The 19,895-nt window shown below is 34.0% G+C and overlaps 1 protein-coding gene across 1 annotated transcript; it reads left to right on the plus strand.

Moving 5' to 3' along the window:
- Window positions 1-8,026: 8,026 nt before the first annotated feature.
- LOC143624638 (uncharacterized) lies at window positions 8,027-8,773 on the plus strand. Its single transcript, XM_077095217.1, has one exon. The coding sequence runs from the start codon at window positions 8,027-8,029 to the stop codon at window positions 8,771-8,773; it is 747 nt and encodes a 248-aa protein (XP_076951332.1).
- Window positions 8,774-19,895: the final 11,122 nt, after the last annotated feature.

The raw sequence follows: 19,895 nt of genomic DNA on the forward strand, positions 1-19,895 counted from the left end.
AAGATAAGCATCATGCTTGGGAATGCAAGGCTTCCTTATATAAGCTTGAATTCGGTTACTCTGTTACATAATTAATGTTACCAAAAAAAGTGTTAATAATATATTAAAAATAATAATCAGAATGTGTAAGTGCTAATGCATGTAAAGTTGGATTATATAAATTAGTTAAAAATATGTAAAAATACCATTTCACCTTGCAAAATTATCTCAATTGATCGATCTTTCCCCAGTTTGCTATTGTCCTAGAGACGTCATAACTTCAATATACGAACCTTGAGGTTACTTTCATTGTTAAGAATATCTAACTCGTTCAACATTGTAATGTTTGTTGGCTCCATGTGTTGTTTGTAAACAAATAACAATACATTGTAATAATGCATAAACAAAAAAAATAATATAAATGAAGTAAATAAGTATAGCAAAGAAAATCTACCTTACAAACTAGCAAATATGATATTGCAAAAGGTGGTGTGATGGTGTGAAAATTCATGTGTCAAAGACACACTATACAGACAGGTAATTGGAGTAGTAATTGGAATGTTAAACAAAAAAAGAATCTATTATGAAACGGTAATAAGTTACATGATTATAATATTTTGGTTAGTTAAATATAAAAGGTATTGATTTCTAAATTACAAGTCAAAGACATTAATTTTGAATTTTAAAATAGCTTGAAATATGGAACAAAATTATTAAACATATGAAAATTGAATCAATTATGAAACACTTTTAATTGTTACAATTTGATATTGATATAATCTGATATTGATTTGATTTCAATTATATCTATCAAATAAAAGTTGTTAATATTTATCAACATAACAAGTTAAAACATATTAATTAAATTAATATTATACAAAGAAAATAAGAAACATACACTTAGTTATGTCGTGTGTTTGCTCTTCATACTTCATTTTTAGTTTTGGCCACAAAATGGAGGTTTGCATTAACAAAAACAATACACGCTGCAAAAAATAAGATGATTTGAACTAAAATTTGATAATTAATAAACGAAAAACTATCATAATATATATGAAAATTTTGGTGTTGTAAGACTATAAGAGTGTAATTTCATCTGTGATATTTAACCCTCTAAATCATGAACAGAGTATATATGTTTGATGTTTACCAATTATTAATTCATTAAAATAATGCAGAAAAATAGGGCTTCGTTTATTGATACAAAGAATAAAAGGTATCGATATAATTCATATATATATATATATATATATATATATATCTTTAATGTCTACGATTAGCAACATTAGCGTTTATAAAATAGAGCAATTAAGAAATTAGAATGTATAAACGAAAAATTGATATAACGTTAGATGATATGGATATAATCCATCAAGGAAATCAAATCCTATTACTACCATAAAACATAAATTATGGAATTGGAAAAATCAATGGCAACAATTAAAGGAGATATTTTATACTAACCTAGTTGAATATCAATCTTGATTAACTGAGTACAATTGAAGGATCCTCAAGAGATTAACATAGACGAATAAGGAGGCGTGAAGGAATCGATAGATGAAAAGCTGGAATTAGGGCCGATTTGTAAGCTCTGATTAATTGGGACATACCTAAATAGATATATTAAAAGGGTATAACATATAATGACAAGCATAAATGGGTTTCTTATTAATTGAATTTCTTTTTAAAATTATTTAATTGGGAAGAAAATCAAAGAAGAGATTGTTATATATGAAAGCAATAGAGTTGGACCAATAAGAAAAAGCCATGTATTCATAAACTCTATTGATTTAATAGTATAGGAAGATGTAAATATTTGATTAAAAATATTAGCAAAAAACTTAAACTAATCACTAAGTTTTCTTATCTTTTGTTATATAAATATATTGAAGTTAGGAAAATATATAGTCTAAATCCAAAATTCAAGGAAAATACTTGGTATTTTAAAAACTATTAATCTCAATTACTAGATTCAATGGCTTAAATATATTCTTACTATTTCTAGAAAACTATCTATTTGATCCCCCACTTATGGCCTAGTGGTAAGATGCTTGGGTTCTCCAGTGGAGACTCAAGTTTGAAACCCACTTGTGTCATATTTGGGTGGATATTGGCAATGAATGATTTGAGCTAGGCCTTGTGCAAAGGGTGTTAGTTTGAATCCTGAGCCCAACCGAGTTTTCGTCCCACCGTGTGTTACGCCAGAGAATTCTGCTTCTGTTGTGGCAAAACGGCTGTCAAGTGGCAGTCGGCGGTATGGTTTTCGGGGAAACGCCCAAGCCAAACTCTGAAGCCAGCGTGGGCCCGGTTAAGACAACATAGTCTGGCCAGAGTGGGGCATCAGGGCTCTCCAAATTTGGAGGGTGCGGTAGCCTAAATAAAAAGAAAGTTGCCGTTCTAAAAAAAAAAAAAAAGAAAACTATCTATTTTTTACTTTAGCATACCCTTATATAAGGTTTAATTAAAAATAAATATTTTTCTAAGAATGATAAGAACAAAAAATTTAAAGTTGAGAAACTATATAGGGTGGGTTACTTAAGAAACTATTTGATATTTTAGAAATTAACAATCTCACCCATTAGCTAAGCTATCAATATCGCCGATATATCGGGATATATCGGCGATATATCGGTTCTCGGTCCTCCGACTGCATATCGGTCAAAAATATTGGTTTTAATATCGGCGCCGATATTATCGGCGATATTTACCGATATATCGGCGATATTTTGCAATTTTGTATCGGCCATATCACCAATTATATCGGTGGGGCCTTTTTTATTTTTACAGCCCATATTTACCATTTTTGGCCCTAAATAGAAGACCCAGATGATAAAATTAGACCATCGATCGTTAAATTCACAACCCTAACTCCTAAAATCCGGTCGACGCTTCATCATATCGTCATAGAAATCCGATCATCACTTCATCAGCCCATATCCAGTATGTTTCTTCTTCAAATTCAGTAATTAATCGATTATATGTTTTATAAACAATGAGTGCTGGACTATTATCTATCAATTAAACATCGATTATATGTCACTGCCATCTATGTTTTTGTTTTATAATCTGCCATGGCCCATGAGTGCTAGAGTAGACTGCTATCTACCTCAATTAAATAATCTGTATCATTATAGTTAAGTTGTCAGTTATTTTAAATTGTTAAATATGTTAGAGCATTCTCAATCCGTTCCCCATCTCTATCTCTATAATTACACTAAAAAACACTACATTTCTCTCTCATGCTTAATTAAATAGTATTTTTTATACATTTATCATTACAGTTTTCTCACTCCTCTACTCACAACCAATCCAACAAATATTAAAAAATAAATAGGGAAAACAATGTTTCCCCAAACGTTTCCCCAAATTTACAAAAAATCACTATATTTCTCTCTCCACCCTATAATTTACACTCACAACCACTCATCACCCCACCCTATAATTTACAAACTTCCCTCACATATTTATAGAGAATATGATGAGAATGCTCTTAGATTATTATAGTTAATTTGTTAGTTATTTTAGATTGTTAAATATTCTTTTTGATTGTTCAAATTTTTTATATTAATATATATTAAATAATTAATAAATAACCGATATATCACTGCGAACAACGATATATCGTGTATCGGTCATTGACCGATATCCGATATTTTTCCGCGTTAACGGCATAGCCCATTAGATCCCAGATCTAGGGGTCAAGATCTATCCTCACTCTTTTTATTTATGTCTTTTTTACTTTAACTTACTCTTTATATATATATATATATATTGTTTGTGTGTACGCGTGTGTGTGTGTTTGGATATTATTATAATTTTGAAACAAAATACGTTATTAATCCGAGGTGAGCGGTCTGACCACTAGACAAGTAAAAATATAAAATTGTAAAAAATGATTCATGCATATCTTCTTTTTATATAACCTAGCTTGATCTTACTTGAACCGGACCGAAAAATTTATTATACAGCAATGCACTAACAAAACCTAAAAATTTATGCTTCCATGAAAAGAACTACTCAGTCCGCCACTGGGTGTTATGTATCACGTTTCCATGCCTTCTAGCTATTGTTCCGGCCTAAAATGTCTAGGCTATTTAATATATTTTAGGCCCCGTTTTGTACCCATTTTCAGTTTAGGTAAAGGTAAAAAGGAAGATAAAAATGAGAATGGTGAAAAAGATTTGTGACCTAAAAAAATCAAGAAAAATAATAATAAATATCATAACTCAATATATTATTCAAAAACGAAAAAAGTAAAAGAGTTAAAATGTTTCCCCCGTTGTTCTCATTAAAAAAACAATTGTCGAATAAAAAAAGCGCAATGACGAAAATAAACAAAAAACAAAATGATAAATAAAAAAACACAATAGATCGTAAAATGTAACACAATGTCGATAAAAATAAAATATAATGTTGAGTAATATAACATAATATCGATGAAAAGAGACAAAATGTCACGGAAAAGAGTCACGATCAACGACGTAAATAAACTGCTTATAGGATAAGCATTAAGGCTTAAGAATGAATAAGTAAAACTAACCTTGTGTTGAGATCAGATCCACCTATAGCATTGGAGATAATTACGAAAACAGAGATTATAAGATAAAAAAATTGCAATTGATATGGGGTTTTCTAAATGGTTATAAATGATGAAGAGCACAAATCAATTCTCTGAAAAATAGTTGTTTAAAATTAAAAAAAAAATGAGATACATTTAAAAATGGTAATTAGTCAACTACATATTATTGTAATATATTAATTGCATATATCATGGAAAATTTACACCCTTCGGCTATATTCTGTGATTATTTCTTATATTTATGGTAATACTTTTGGTAAATGTTAATTTTATTAGTTAAGAAATAATAGGCCTATTGTAAATGCCGATAGGTTTAAGCGGGATTTTGAAAGTGATGAGAGGCTAAGTTGAGGACACGTGGCAAATAAAACATTTATTTATTAAGTAGTATGGATATAGATGTAAATATTACTTTAAAAATATTAATAAAAAACTTAATATTTTTATTTTATTTTTATGTTTCTATATTATTATAATTTTAAAACAAAATCCATTATAATGTCGAGTCGAGTGGTCTGACCAATAAACAACTAAAAATATAAAATTGTAAAAAATGGTTCATGCTATCTTCTTTTTATATAACCCTGCTTAACCATACTTGAACCGGACCGAAAAAATTATTATATAGCAAAGTACTAACAAAACCTAAAAAGTTACACTTCCATTAAAAAAATATTGAGTCCCCACTGTGTGTTATGTATCACGTTTTCATGCCTTCTGGCTACTGTCCCGACCTAAAATGTCTAGGCTATTTAACATATTTAAGGCCCCATCCGGCACCCGTTTCCAATTTATGTATAGGTAAAAAGAGAGACAAAAATGAGAATAGTAAGAAGTATTTGTGACCTAAAAAACCTTTAAAAAACCAAGAAAAATAATAAAAAAATCATAACTTAATATATTAATCAAAAACGAAAAAGGTAAAGGAATTTAAATGTTTTGTTCATCGTCCTCATTAAAAAAACACAATGTTGAAGAAAATACACGCAATGACGAAAATAAAAACAAAACACAATTATAAATAAAAAGACAAAATAGATCGCGAAATATTACACTATGCCAAATACAATATAGCACAATGTTGAGTAATATAACATAATATCAGGGGAAAAAAAAGACACAATGTCACGAAAAAAAATACAATCAATGAAGAAAATAAACAAAAAAAAAAACACAATAATCTATTTTCATCATTGTGTCTTTCATTTATTTACTTTTTTTAAACAAGGCGACAGGTAAAACATTTTAGTTTTTTTTTTTTTAATGTATACTTTAAGTTATGGTTTTTTAAATTACTTTTTTATTAGTTTTTTTAAGAGCTTTTTTGTTTTTCCCTACTTGTTTGGCTAAGGTGTGAAATAGGAGGCCATGGATTCAAACTCAATCTTGTGTAAAAATTTAGTCCTTCAAAAGTAAGTAAATAAATCTTTCAATATTGTTAAACTTTTGAAACAAAATACGTTATTAATCCGAGGTAAGCGGTCTGACCAATAGACCGGTAAAAATATAAAATTGTAAACAGTGATTCGTGCTTATCTTCTTTTTATATAACCTAGCTTGATCTTACTTGAACCGGACCAAAAAAATTATTATATAGCAATGTACTAACAAAGCCTAAAAATTTACGTTTCCATGAAAAGAACTATCGAGTCCCCCACAGGGTGTTATATATCACATTTCCACGCCTTTAGGCTATTGTTCCGGCCTAAAATGTCTAGGCTATTTAACATACTTAAGACCTCATTCAGTACCCATATCCAATTTAGGTAAAGGTAAAAAGGGAGATAAAAATGAGAATAGTGAGAAAAATTTGTGATTAAAACAATCAAGAAAAATAATAATAATAAATATCATAACATAAAATATTAATCAAAAACAAAAAAAGTAAAAGAGTTAAAATGTTTCCCACGTCGTTCCCATTAGAAAAACACAAGTCTAAGAAAAAAGACACACTAATGAAAATAAACAAAAAATAAAATGATAAATAAAACAGACACAATAGATCATAATAAAATGCAATGTTGAATAATATAACATAATATCGAGAAAAAGAGACAATGTCACGGAAAAGAGCCACAATCAACGATGTAAATAAACAAAAAACATAATGATCTTTTTTCATCAATGTGTCTTTTTTATAAACGAGTACGAAGTAAAACATTTTAATTTTTAAATTTTTTTTTTTCATTTTTAATTTATATTTTGAATTATGATTTGTTTTAATTATTTTTTATTAATTTTTGAAGAGTTTTTTCTTTTTTTTTCCGACTCATCGTTCTCATTTTTATGTTCATCTATAATATATATAAAAGAAAACCCTAAAATCCTACGTGTCACGATGTGGTCGCTCCCCCTTTTATGGAAGCCACCAGATTGCTTAATTTTCAAATGAAGGTCTCACATTGATTTAACCCAAATTCATGGGTATGGATCTTATCAAAACCAAATAGGTCTTAAATGGGTTATAACATCTCATTAAAAATTAATCTTACAAATTATTTGATATGAAAATCCTATAAAATAGGGATATACTAAAATTTAATATCCAATTTAAAAAGAAAAATATATTATTTATAATTAATAAACAATTTTATAGTAAAAAGCATAAGCGGGCCATGGGTCACCAAATCCATATAGCTTTTAAAAGGGTTATAACATATCATTTATTTATGAAACCCTTTCATCATCAACCCTAAGTATATTATTAACTTTCTTACAATTTTTCAACAACCATTCTCTTAAGCTATCAGATTGCTATATTTGTAAATGAAGGCTTCTCACGCATTTGACCTGAATTCACGGGTAAAGGTCTCACCAAATTCAGATAGCTCTTAAACGGGTTATAGCATCTCATTATATTAAAAATTAATATCATCAAATATTTGATAAAAAATTCCTATAAAATAGGGATATACTAAAAAGTAATATCCTATTTTATTTAAAAAAAGATATTATTTGTAATTAAGAAATAATTTTATAATAAAAAAAATAAACGGGTAATGGGTATCACCAAACCCAGAAAGCTTTTAAACCGGATTATAACATATCATTTATTTGTGAAACCATTTTATTATCAAGTCTCAAGTATATTAATTATTAACTTTGTTACAATAAATAAAATTAAAATCCAAATATATATATAAATATTAAAAACGAATAATATAAAACAACCCCGTAATACGGGGAATAAAATCTAGTTTATAATATAACTTAAACTTTCGGACTTATTTGAACATTCAATTTTACAATCTATCGCTTTGATTCTTTAAATCCATCAATTTCGCCTCAAATAAGGAATCGATTATTCATGAAAACCATAATCCTTATCTATTCACCATGAATTAAAAAAGGAATCAACAATTTTTATTTTGTGATTGTACGTATATATCGGTTGTTATGCCTGCCTATATATGCGTATATACATATATACAGTTGATCGACCTATAGCCAATATTGTTTTGTTTTCCCATGGCTCCCCATTCTTTTATCCTGGTTATCAATATTTTTGTGACTTTGACATTATTATCGTTCAATGGAATCTCCGCCGTGAACTACGAAGTGGTTGTCGATAATCCACAAGATCCCGGCACCAAAAGATGGGAGACTGAAGTAGGCGGGATTCCGTTCACCAAACAATTAATGGCTGAGGTGAACGAGTACCTCTGGTCCACCATCCTTAAACAAACCGGAGACGAAAGAAAGCCTGTGCAGACGGTAACAGTTAACATCACAGCGAATTGTCCAGGCATGGCAGTCGCTGTGGGTGAAAACATTAGTATAAGTGCGATTTTTTTAAGAGATTACAAGGGGCCAATGACCTTGACAAAGGAATTCTCGTCCCTTATGTACCATGAAATGACCCATTCTTTCCAATGGAACGGGGAGGGTACGACCCCTCGGGAGTTGGTAGAAGGGATCGCGGATTATACCATCTTGAAAAAAAACATCTTCGCGCCGGGATTTGTGCCCCCTGGCGCGGGGGATAAATGGGACGTAGGCTATGATACCACAGCCCGTTTTCTAGAGTATTGTGACTCGCTGGTTCCCGATTTTGTGGCAAAGCTTAATAAGATGATGAGGAAATCTTATAATCCCTCCTACTGGTCAGAATTAACTGGAAAGACCGTGGATCAACTGTGGACAGATTACAAGGCTAAATATCCGAATCCTGCTCTTAAGACATTAGCCTCGTCACGCGCACTGCTCATGATTTAGTAGCTTACACGTCATGATTTAGCATATATATGGTCCTCGTTATTAAAGGGTTATGTTATGTACCCACGATTTTTATTTCTTCTTTGTTTGACTCCACATTTTATGGTGGACCTTTGCTAATATCCTTGAGGCTATATATATATATATAGCCCTTTAGGTTAATGAATAAAGTAGCTATACTATTTATTCTCTGTTGTTAAAACATGTCATTCATATTACATGAGGTTTGAGATTCAAGTGTGTGTGTGTGTGTGTGTGTTGTGAGGCCTGAACCAACAAATTAAACATATATGCTAAATACGAGAAGATGGCTTTAAAAGGAATATTACAAGGCTAGAGCTGATGTTGCATGCATGGTGTATGTTATGAAATAAATGAATTCGCTAACTAGGATGTAGACTTGCTGTGTAATACGATGTTATTTAACGGAAGTTCAAGTTCGTGTGTTTTAATTTGATTGTAACGGACTTAAATTGATGAGTTCCCTCCCTAAGGTGTTATAACGCAGAACAATCATCACAGCTACAATCAAATTTCTTGTTCATCCAATCTCTTTTCATCTATATTATTGATCAATTCATTAGAGGTATTCAAATCGAGGATAACAGATCAGTGGCTGTTGTTGGTGAGGTCAATGGAGGTTACGAAACGAACAAACCAGAACCAGCGGTTGTTCTGTGGTGATCAGGAGCATAACATACACGCATTTAATTACTCACACCAATCAGGCTTTTAGAGAGTACGCGTTGCATAACATAAAAAACCGGGAAAAGATTACTGTGCATGCATATCATTTGATTATCGACTAATTAATTGAAAGGAGACGGGTTCATCACGTAGCGCGACACCGCCCATCCTTGGGGTTTGTGAGATCCCCATCGCATATCGCAACGGGTTGCTTCCTGACCCATTACGTAGCACAGCTCGTCTTGAAATTCAGAAATTTCATTTTAGTCCTGTATCTTTTTCTACATTGTCAAAGTAGCCCGAAAGTTTAGGGATGCTACATTGTGACATCATAAACTAACAAACATAAACAACAGCATAATGAACATGAATAATCCATCTTTATTAATAAATGTGGAGTCGAATTACAAAGTGATTCGGGTAAACAAAATTAAATATATCATGTACATATTTGACGAATGTCAACTTTCTACACCGAGGACGTGCCTCTAAATATGTATTTACTTGGGGCATCTCAACAATTGTGGTTGCGTAGAATCGGTGGAAAACTGTATATTTTAAAAATCACGCCATTTTGAGGGAACTTTCTGTGTTCTACGATAACTGGTACCTCCATTTTGTTAATAGTCCTCTTGAACTAAAGACCGAAACTGGTTTCTCGACAATTCGTTGTGGTTGTTCGTCACGGGCATCCAAGTCGTTGAAAAAGTGAACTCATCATCATTGCTCCATGAGAACGGTCTTGCTCTCAGTGGCATTTGTTGATGATTTGAAAAAAACTAAATGGCTTTTGAAAGAGCTTGAATGATAAAAGAATGAAAGTTTTTTGTGTGAAAATTGGTTGAATAAGGTTAAATTAATAAGGTAGCATTTAATTATTAAAAAAAATGTTGTAACAATCATCTCCAACGTCTCTTTGAGATCGGGTACTACAAACCGATTTTTGTTGCCTAATTCGATAAACTTCAACATCGGTGTGTTACCGAATCGAGTAGGGCCCGGTTCATGGTACCCACATATGCCACTCTTGCCGTTATAAATTAACCATTTATCTATGGATAAAGTGATTTAATCCATTCTGATAAAGTAAATTTTAATATAAATTAACGTTGTTGGTTTTTTTTTTATGTTATTAATTTATTAGTTTATCATTTTATTTACTTTAGTGTTTGGTAATTTATTTAAGATTTTTAAAAATATTTAATTAAGGAACTTTATAATCATACTATGTTATTGACCCGTATACGACACGGGTGGAATTATATAAATCATGTAACAAACACACATTATTTTATAGGATTCCATAATTTGTGATATATGTTTTGGTAGGACAACATCTATAATATATATAAACGAAACCCTTAAAATCCAACGTGTCGTGATGTGGTCGCTCCCCCCTTTTATGGAAGCCACCAGATTGCTTGATTTTTAAATGAAGCCTCTCATTGATTTAACCCAAATTCATGAGTATGGGTCTTACCAAAACCAGATATCTCTTAGACGTGTTATAACATCTCATTAAATTAAGACCCAGATGATAAAATTAGACCATCGATCGTTAAATTCACAACCCTAACTCCTAAAATCCGGTCGACGCTTCATCATATCGTCATAGAAATCCGATCATCACTTCATCAGCCCATATCCAGTATGTTTCTTCTTCAAATTCAGTAATTAATCGATTATATGTTTTATAAACAATGAGTGCTGGACTATTACCTATCAATTAAACATCGATTATATGTCACTGCCATCTATGTTTTTGTTTTATAATTTGCCATGGCCCATGAGTGCTAGAGTAGACTGCTATCTACCTCAATTAAATAATCTGTATCATTATAGTTAAGTTGTCAGTTATTTTAGATTGTTAAATATGTTAGATTATTATAGTTAATTTGTTTGTTATTTTAGATTGTTAAATATTCTTTTAGATTGTTCAAATTTTTTATATTAATATATATTAAATAATTAATAAATAACCGATATATCACTGCGAAAAACGATATATCGTGTATCAGTCATTGACCGATATCCGATATTTTTCCGCATTAACTGCATAGCCCATTAGATCCCAGATCTAGGGGTCAAGATCTATCTTCAGTCTTCACTCTTTTTATTTATGTCTTTTTTACTTTAACTTATTCTTTATATATATATATATATATATATATATATATATATATTGTTTGTGTGTACGCGTGTGTGTGTGTTTTGATATTATTATAATTTTGAAACAAAATACGTTATTAATCCGAGGTGAGCGGTCTGACCACTAGACAAGTAAAAATATAAAATTGTAAAAAATGATTCATGCATATCTTCTTTTTATATAACCTAGCTTGATCTTACTTGAACCGGACCGAAAAATTTATTATACAGCAATGCACTAACAAAACCTAAAAATTTATGCTTCCATGAAAAGAACTACTCAGTCCGCCACTGGGTGTTATGTATCACGTTTCCATGCCTTCTAGCTATTGTTCCGGCCTAAAATGTCTAGGCTATTTAATATATTTTAGGCCCCGTTTGGTACCCATTTTCAGTTTAGGTAAAGGTAAAAAGGAAGATAAAAATGAGAATGGTGAAAAAGATTTGTGACCTAAAAAAATCAAGAAAAATAATAATAAATATCATAACTCAATATATTATTCAAAAACGAAAAAAGTAAAAGAGTTAAAATGTTTCCCCCGTTGTTCTCATTAAAAAAAAACAATTGTCGAATAAAAAAAGCGCAATGACGAAAATAAACAAAAAACAAAATGATAAATAAAAAAACACAATAGATCGTAAAATGTAACACGATGTCGATAAAAATAAAATATAATGTTGAGTAATATAACATAATATCGATGAAAAGAGACAAAATGTCACGGAAAAGAGTCACGATCAACGACGTAAATAAACAAAAAGCACAATGATAAATAAAATACACAATGATCTTTGTTCATTATTGTGTCTTTTTTATAAACGAGTACGACGTAAAACATTTTAACATTTTTAATTTTTAATTTATATTTTGAGTTATGATTTGTTTTAATTATTTTTTATTTGTTTTTTAAGAGTTTTTTTTTTCTTACTCATCATTATCATTTATTTGAACTTTCAGTTTTACAATCTATCGCTTTGATTCTATAATCCATCAATTTCACCTCAATGATGGATTATGAAAACCATAATCCTTATCTCTTCACCATTAATTAAAAAGGGAATCAACAATTTTCATTTTGTCGTACGTATTTATCGTTCTTTATGCGTGCCTATATATGCGTGTATATATATGTAGAGTTGATCCACCTATAGCCAATATTGTTTTCCCATGGCTCCGCATTCTTTAATCCTGGTTATCGAAATTTTTGTGACTTTGACATTATTATCGTTCAATGGAATCTCGGCAATAAACTACGAAGTGGTTGTCGATAATCCAGAACATCCCGGCACCATACGATGGGAGAAAGAAGTAGGCGGGATTCCGTTCACCAAACAATTAATGGCTGAGATAAACGAGTACCTGTGGTCCACCATCCTTAAACAAACCGGAGATGAAAGAAAGCACATGGACTATGTAAGAGTTACCATCACAGAGAATTGTAAAGGCATGGGAGTCGCTAGTGGCGAACGCGTTAATATAAGTGTGATTTTTTTAAGAGATTACAAGGGGCCAATGACCTTGACACAGGAATTCACGTCCCTTATGTACCATGAAATGACCCATTCTTTCTAATGGAACGGGGAGGGTACGGCCCCTCAGGCTTTGATAGAAGGGATCGCGGATTATACCATCTTGAAAAAAAACATCTTCGCGCCGGGATTTGTGCCCCCTGGTGCGGGGGATAAATGGGACCAAGGCTATGATACCACAGCCCGTTTTTTGGAGTATTGTGACACGCTGGTTCCTGATTTTGTGCCAAAGATTAATAAGATGATTAGGAAAACTTATAATCCCTCCTACTGGTCAGAATTAACTGAAAAAACCGTGGATCAACTGTGGTTAGATTACAAGGCTAAATATCCGAATCCTGCTCTTAAGACGTTAACCTCGTCCCGTGCACTGCTCATGATTTAGTAGCGTACACGTCATGATTTAGCATATATATGGTCCTCGTTATTAATATGCTATGTACCCACGTTTTTTATTTCTTCTTTGTCTGACTCCACATTTTACGGTGGACGTTTGTTAATTTCCCTTTAGGTTAATGAATAAAGTAGCTATACAATTTATTTCTCTGTTGTTAAAACATATCATTCATATTACATGAGATTTGAGATTCAAGCGTGTGTGTTGGGAGGCCTGAACCAACAAAACATACATGCTAAATATGAGAAGATGGCTTTAAAAGGAATATTACAAGGCTAAAACTAATGTTTGTCTTCCGAGAAGGGCTTCATCAGCATGTGGTATTAGTTTTTAGACAAACCAACAATAAAATTTTGTTTCACCTTAACACAAGATCGAAGCCATGGGTTTTCCCTTTTCTTGCTTTGCACCCCCCCCCCCCCCCCCCCAATTCTGGATAGCCAATCCTTTTTAAACAACCATCCCGGTTATGTCCATTCATCCCATAGAAACTGCAATGCTTAACTTTACCAGTAGGGCTTCGTTTAGGTACGTCCAACTACCAATTTTTATGTTGGAAGATTAAGCAAAGTTTGTGTGAATGAATGTCTCAAAAAAATGAAGTGGTGAAACTTTGTCCCACATCGGTTGGGGAACAAAATTGAGAATGGTTTATAAGATGCTATTCTCAATACCCATTTTAAAATTTATGTTGTGTTTTACTACAACTCCTACCTTCGCGCAAGGGGGGTGGTTGCAAATTTGGGTTTCTGGACTAAACATCTATCAAACTTGTGCGAATGCAGCTCCGAAAACCCGAGCCCGCGTGAGGTGATTTTTTGCATTTATTTTGAGATTTTCAAATCATAACAGCTGGTCAATGGTTGTTAATGATCATTAATAATTATTCGGTTACTGTAAAGGATCATATGCAGAAGTTTAAGACACACCGAAAACACACAACTCTATATTCTCTCTGTAGCATTATTCTTGATTTCGTTTCAGGCAAGTCGTCAAGTCCGGCAGCCCACTACGGCTGTTACGAACCGGTGTACCGTGGGAACAGACCGCGAATCTGTTTAAGGGAATTGTGTCAAACACAAGCCCGGTTCAATCTTTCACGTTTATTATTTCTGGTTTATTGTTACAGATTTAATACGGGATTACCAACAAACTTAAACAGATTACTAATTATTCCTGTATTTTCGTTTCAGAATATCCCAGTCCATGAACAATGGCGTTTCCGCCATCGTCACTTCCGCTGTTGCTGTCACAGCAAATGTGGTTGCGCCACTGCCTAATGCAGTCGTGTCTCATGCTGAGAAACCGGAAAAATTCACCGGTGTAAACTTCAAACAGTGGCAGCAAAAGATGTTCTTTTATCTGACCACGTTCAGCCTTGCGAGGTTCTTGACTGAAACCGTTCCCCATGTTGATGAAGGGGAAATGGATGCTCATTTGGTGAGCGCGGTTCAGGCTTGGAATCATTCGGATTTCTTGTGCCGGAATTATATTTTGAATGGTATGGTTGATATGTTGTACAATGTGTATTGCAAGGCCAAGACTGCCAAAGAATTATGGGAGTTGTTGGACCGCAAATACAAAACCGAAGATGCCGGTGCTAAGAAATTCGTTGTGGCTAAGTTTTTGGACTTTAAACTGATAGACTCAAAAACTGTCATGAGCCAAGTCCAAGAGTTGCAAGTTATTCTTCACGATGTTCATGCGGAAGGAATGTCGCTTAGCGAGACATTCCAAGTTGTGGCTATGATTGAAAAACTACCACCAAGTTGGGTTGATTTCAAGAACTATCTCAAGCATAAGCGAAAGGAGATGACCCTTGAAGATCTTGTCGTTCGTCTTCGTATTGTAGAGGATAACAAAATTGCTCTAAAAAGGATTGATGGTCTTGGAATGGCAAAGACCAATGTTGTTGAACATGGTCAATCTTCAAAGGGTAATAAAAATGGTGGAAAGAAATTTCATGGGAAAGGCTCCAACCTTGGTCCTAAGGGGAGAATTGGGAAGATGAAGAATTTCCAAGGAACGTGCTATAATTTTGGAAAGCAAGGCCATAGGGCCAATGAATGCAAGCTTCCAAAGAATGAAAATGCTCGACAAGTGAATATGGTTCGTGAGGTTGAAAACCTTGTTTCTATGGTCACGGACATCTCGATTATGGTCACCGAAGTTAACTGGGTTGGGGAAGATAACAAGGATTGGTGGGTTGATATTGGGGCTACCCGTCATGTGTGTTTTGACAGAAGCCTCTTTAGCACTTTCAAAGAGGTGACAAATGGAGAGAAGCTTTTCATGGGAAACTCCGCCACGGCCGAAGTCAAAGGCGAGGGGAATGTTATCTTGAAGATGACTTCGGGAAAGGAACTTACTTTGTCCAATATGTTGTATGTTCCTGAAATTCATAAAAACATTGTGTCGGGGTGGCAGTAGAACAAGTTTGGTTTCAAAATGGTTATTGAGTCGGATAAGGTCGTGTTGACTAAGAATGGTGTGTATGTTGATAAGGGCTATGCCCTTAATGGTATGTTTAAACTAAATGTAACCGTGTTTAATGGAATGAATGAGAACACCACTAGTTCTGCTTACTTGATTGAGTCTTCTAATGTGTGGCATGATACACTAGGTCATGTTAACTTTAATTCCATTCGACGTATGATTAAACTTAATTGTATACCAACATTCGATATTGACTCAAATAATAAATATGAAACTTGTGTCGAAGCAAAACAAACAAGATCGTCATTTAAAAAGATTGAACGATTCACCGAACCCCTCGAGATGATCTACACCGATATGTGTGATCTAAAATCAATTCCTACTCGTGGTGGGAGTAAGTACTTCATCACGTTTATTGATGATAGTACAAGGTATTGCTATGTGTGCTTACTTAAGAGTAAGGATGAGGCTATTGATAAGTTTATCTTGTTCAAGGCCGAAGTTGAGAATCAACTAAATCGGAAAATCAAAAGAGTAAGGTGTGACCGAGGAGGTGAATATGTTTCACCTTTTGTTGATGTGTGTGAAAGAGATGGAATCATACATGAACTCACACCTCCTTACCCCCCCCCCCCCTCAATCAAATGGCATAGCGGAATGAAAGAACCGCACTTTGAAAGAAATGATGAATGCCATGATGATAACTTCTGGTGTAAGCCAAGACATGTGGGGGGAAGCAATCTTATCGGCGAATTATGTCTTAAACATGATACCCAATAAGAAGAAAAATGTAACTCCATACGAATTATGGACGGGAAATAAACCATCATATAAATACTTGCGAGTATGGGGGTGCCTAGCCAAGGTAGTAGTAACACCACCGAAACGGCTACTAATAGGACCCAAAACAGTGGATTGTATATTTATAGGATATACTCGTCCTGGTGGTGCATTTCGTTTTCTTGTGCATGATTCCAAGAACCCTGGAATAAACAAAGGCACCATACTAGAATCCAAGGATGCATCATGGTTTGAACGTATGTTCCCATGCTTGGATAAAGGAAAACCAAGTTCTTCTAGATCGTTTGAGGAAATTATTCTAGAAAACGAGGGTGCAAGAGATGAACCTCGAGAACAATCTAAGATAGAGGAAGTCGAAATTAGAAAGAGTAAACAGCAAAGGACTGAAAAATCCTTCGGCTTTGACTTCCTTACCTACATGGTAGAAGAGGAACCCCAAACATAACAACAAGCGGTGAGTTCCTCAGAAGGACCTCAGTGGAGGGAGGCCATCAAAGGTGAGATAGATTCTATCTTACAAAATCATACTTGGGAACTAGTGGATCTTCCTCAAGGATGTAAACCACTAGGATATCGATGGATTTTCAAGAAGAAGATGAAATCAGATGGCACCATTGATAAGTACAAGGCAAGGTTGGTGATCAAAGGATATAAACAACGAGAAGGTTTAGATTACTTTGATACATATTCGCCAGTTTCGCGAATAACCTCCATTAGGTTAGTCCTTGCCATCGCCGCCATTAGAAATCTGGAAGTCACCAAATGGATGTGAAAACAGCTTTCTTGAATGGAAATCTGGAGGAAGAGATTTACATGGAACAACTTGAAGGTTTCATAGCCATTGGGCAAGAAAAGAAAGATTTCAAACTTGTAAAATCCTTGTATGGATTGAAACAAGCCCCAAAACAATGCCATCAAAGGTTTGATCATGTCATGCTTGATGCCGGGTTCAAAATCAATGAATGTGACAAATGTGTATATGTGAAAGACACATCAAATGGATATGTTATTCTGTGTCTATACGTAGATGATATGCTCATTGCTGGAAGTGATGACCAAATCATAACGTTCACAAAGAACATGTTAAAGGCAAGATTTGACATGAAAGACATGGGTTTTGCGGATGTGATTTTGGGAGTTAAAATCACACGAACCCAAAATGGACTTGTTTTAAGTCAAGCCCATTACGTCAACAAAATTCTTGAGAAGTTTAATGCTAATGAATCTAATGTAGCTAGAACTCCCATTGACACGAGTCAACGTCTAGCTAAGAATAGAGGTGAACCCGTTAACCAGTTGGAATACTCAAGAATTATCGGTAGCTTAATGTACCTTATGAGTTGTACTAGACTAGACTTAGCATATGCTGTGAGCAAGCTAAGTAGATACACGAGCAACCCAAGTTCAATTCATTGGAACTGTATGATTCGGTTGATTCGGTACCTAAGATACACTCGGGAATACGGGTTGCATTATAACAGATATCCGGCAGTTATTGAAGGACACTGTGGTGCAAATTGGATATCTAACACGAATGATTCCAGAGTAACAAGTGGGTATGTCTTCACACTTGGATGTGCTGCTATATCATGGAAATCGTCTAAACAAACGGTTATAGCTAGATCCATGATGGAATCAGAATTCATCGCTCTAGATAAGGCGAGCGAGGAGGCAGAATGGTTACGTCAATTTGTCGAGGATATACCAAGATGGCCTAAGCCGACATCGGCCATTTGTATACATTGTGATAGCCAATCGGCAATTTCCAGAGCTCATAGCACAATGTATAATGGTAAGAACAGACATATTAGACGTAGACATAATACGGTACGACAACTAATCTCTACAAGAATTATCACTGTGAAGTCAAAGGATAATATTGTGGATCTGCTAACAAAAGGCCTAAGTAGAGAGTTAGTTCAGAAATCGTCCATTGGAATGGGACTAAAGCCCTTAAAAATTAAAGGTTCATACGAAGGAAACCTAACTCAACAGATTGGAGATCCCAAGAATTGAGTTCAATAGGAAAACCTAATTGTATGAATTAATGAGGTCACTATGGGGGGGATAACCCTACGTATTTAAAAGGTAGTTTACTGCATGGTCGGTAAACTTCCTAGTCCATTCCTAAAAGTGACAAGTGGGGTCGCTTCGAAGGGTATTGTTGGGGCACAATACTTAATGGTTCTCGCAGAACCAGGCTCATGTTCATGACCATAACAAACATAACTATGAGGACTTGAACTTGTCAAGGAGAGTCTTGTGTGAAGTGTATTGTCGTCTACACAAACCACAGATGAGTTCAAAGACATCGCTGTCTACTCAGAGTCAGTGGGCTAAGTGCGCTTCATAAGAAAAGGTTCAAATAGTAACATCTACCTATTGTATGCAAGATTCAACTGCTGAACTTTAATCGAAATAATGTTGGTTTTCGACCTCCATTCATGTGGGGGATTGCTGGAAGATTAAGCAAAGTTTGTGTAAATGAATGTCTCAAAAAAATGAAGTGGTAAAACTTTGTCCCACATCGGTTGGGGAACAAAATTGAGAATGGACACATTTGAAAATATTGTGATGTGTTTTACTACAACTCCTACCCGCGCGCAGGGGGGGTACAAATTTGGGTTTCCGGACTAAAAATCTATCGAACTTGTGGTTATAAAACCGGATCATATGCAGAAGTTTAAGACACACCGAAAACACACAGCTCTATCTTCTCTCTGCAGCATTATTCTTGATTTCGTTTCAGGCAAGTCGTCAAGTTCGGTAGCGCACTACGGCTGTTACGAACCGGTGTACCCTGGGAACAGCCCGCGAATCTGTTTAAGGGAATTGTGTCAAACACAAGCCCGGTTCAATCTTTCACGTTTATTATTTCTGGTTTATTGTTACAGGTTTAATACGGGATTACCAACATTTATTCCGTTGCTGCTCAGATGCACTCCGGTGACTGTGGGGGTGTTATTCGAAGGTTGCGGCATCCATCTGTGGTCTTTTTGTGGCTTTAATAGCACTTTACTGCTTGATTGTTTATACTATCGGTAAGCCTCCCCAAGAGTAGGGTTCGACTTCATAGGCAAAATTTGGGTTAATTCTTATTATTGAGAAAAGACCATCGAGTAC

This window comes from Bidens hawaiensis, unplaced genomic scaffold, assembly GCF_021521415.1.
Source record: "Bidens hawaiensis isolate Kalapana, Puna unplaced genomic scaffold, B.hawaiensis_p1.1 tig00003902_1, whole genome shotgun sequence".
Lineage (NCBI taxonomy): Eukaryota > Viridiplantae > Streptophyta > Magnoliopsida > Asterales > Asteraceae > Bidens > Bidens hawaiensis.

What these genes read in the sequence shown, in the direction of transcription:
- LOC143624638 (XM_077095217.1), top strand. Translation starts at nt 8,027, where the DNA reads ATGGCTCCCCATTCTTTTATCCTGGTTATCAATATTTTTGTGACTTTG.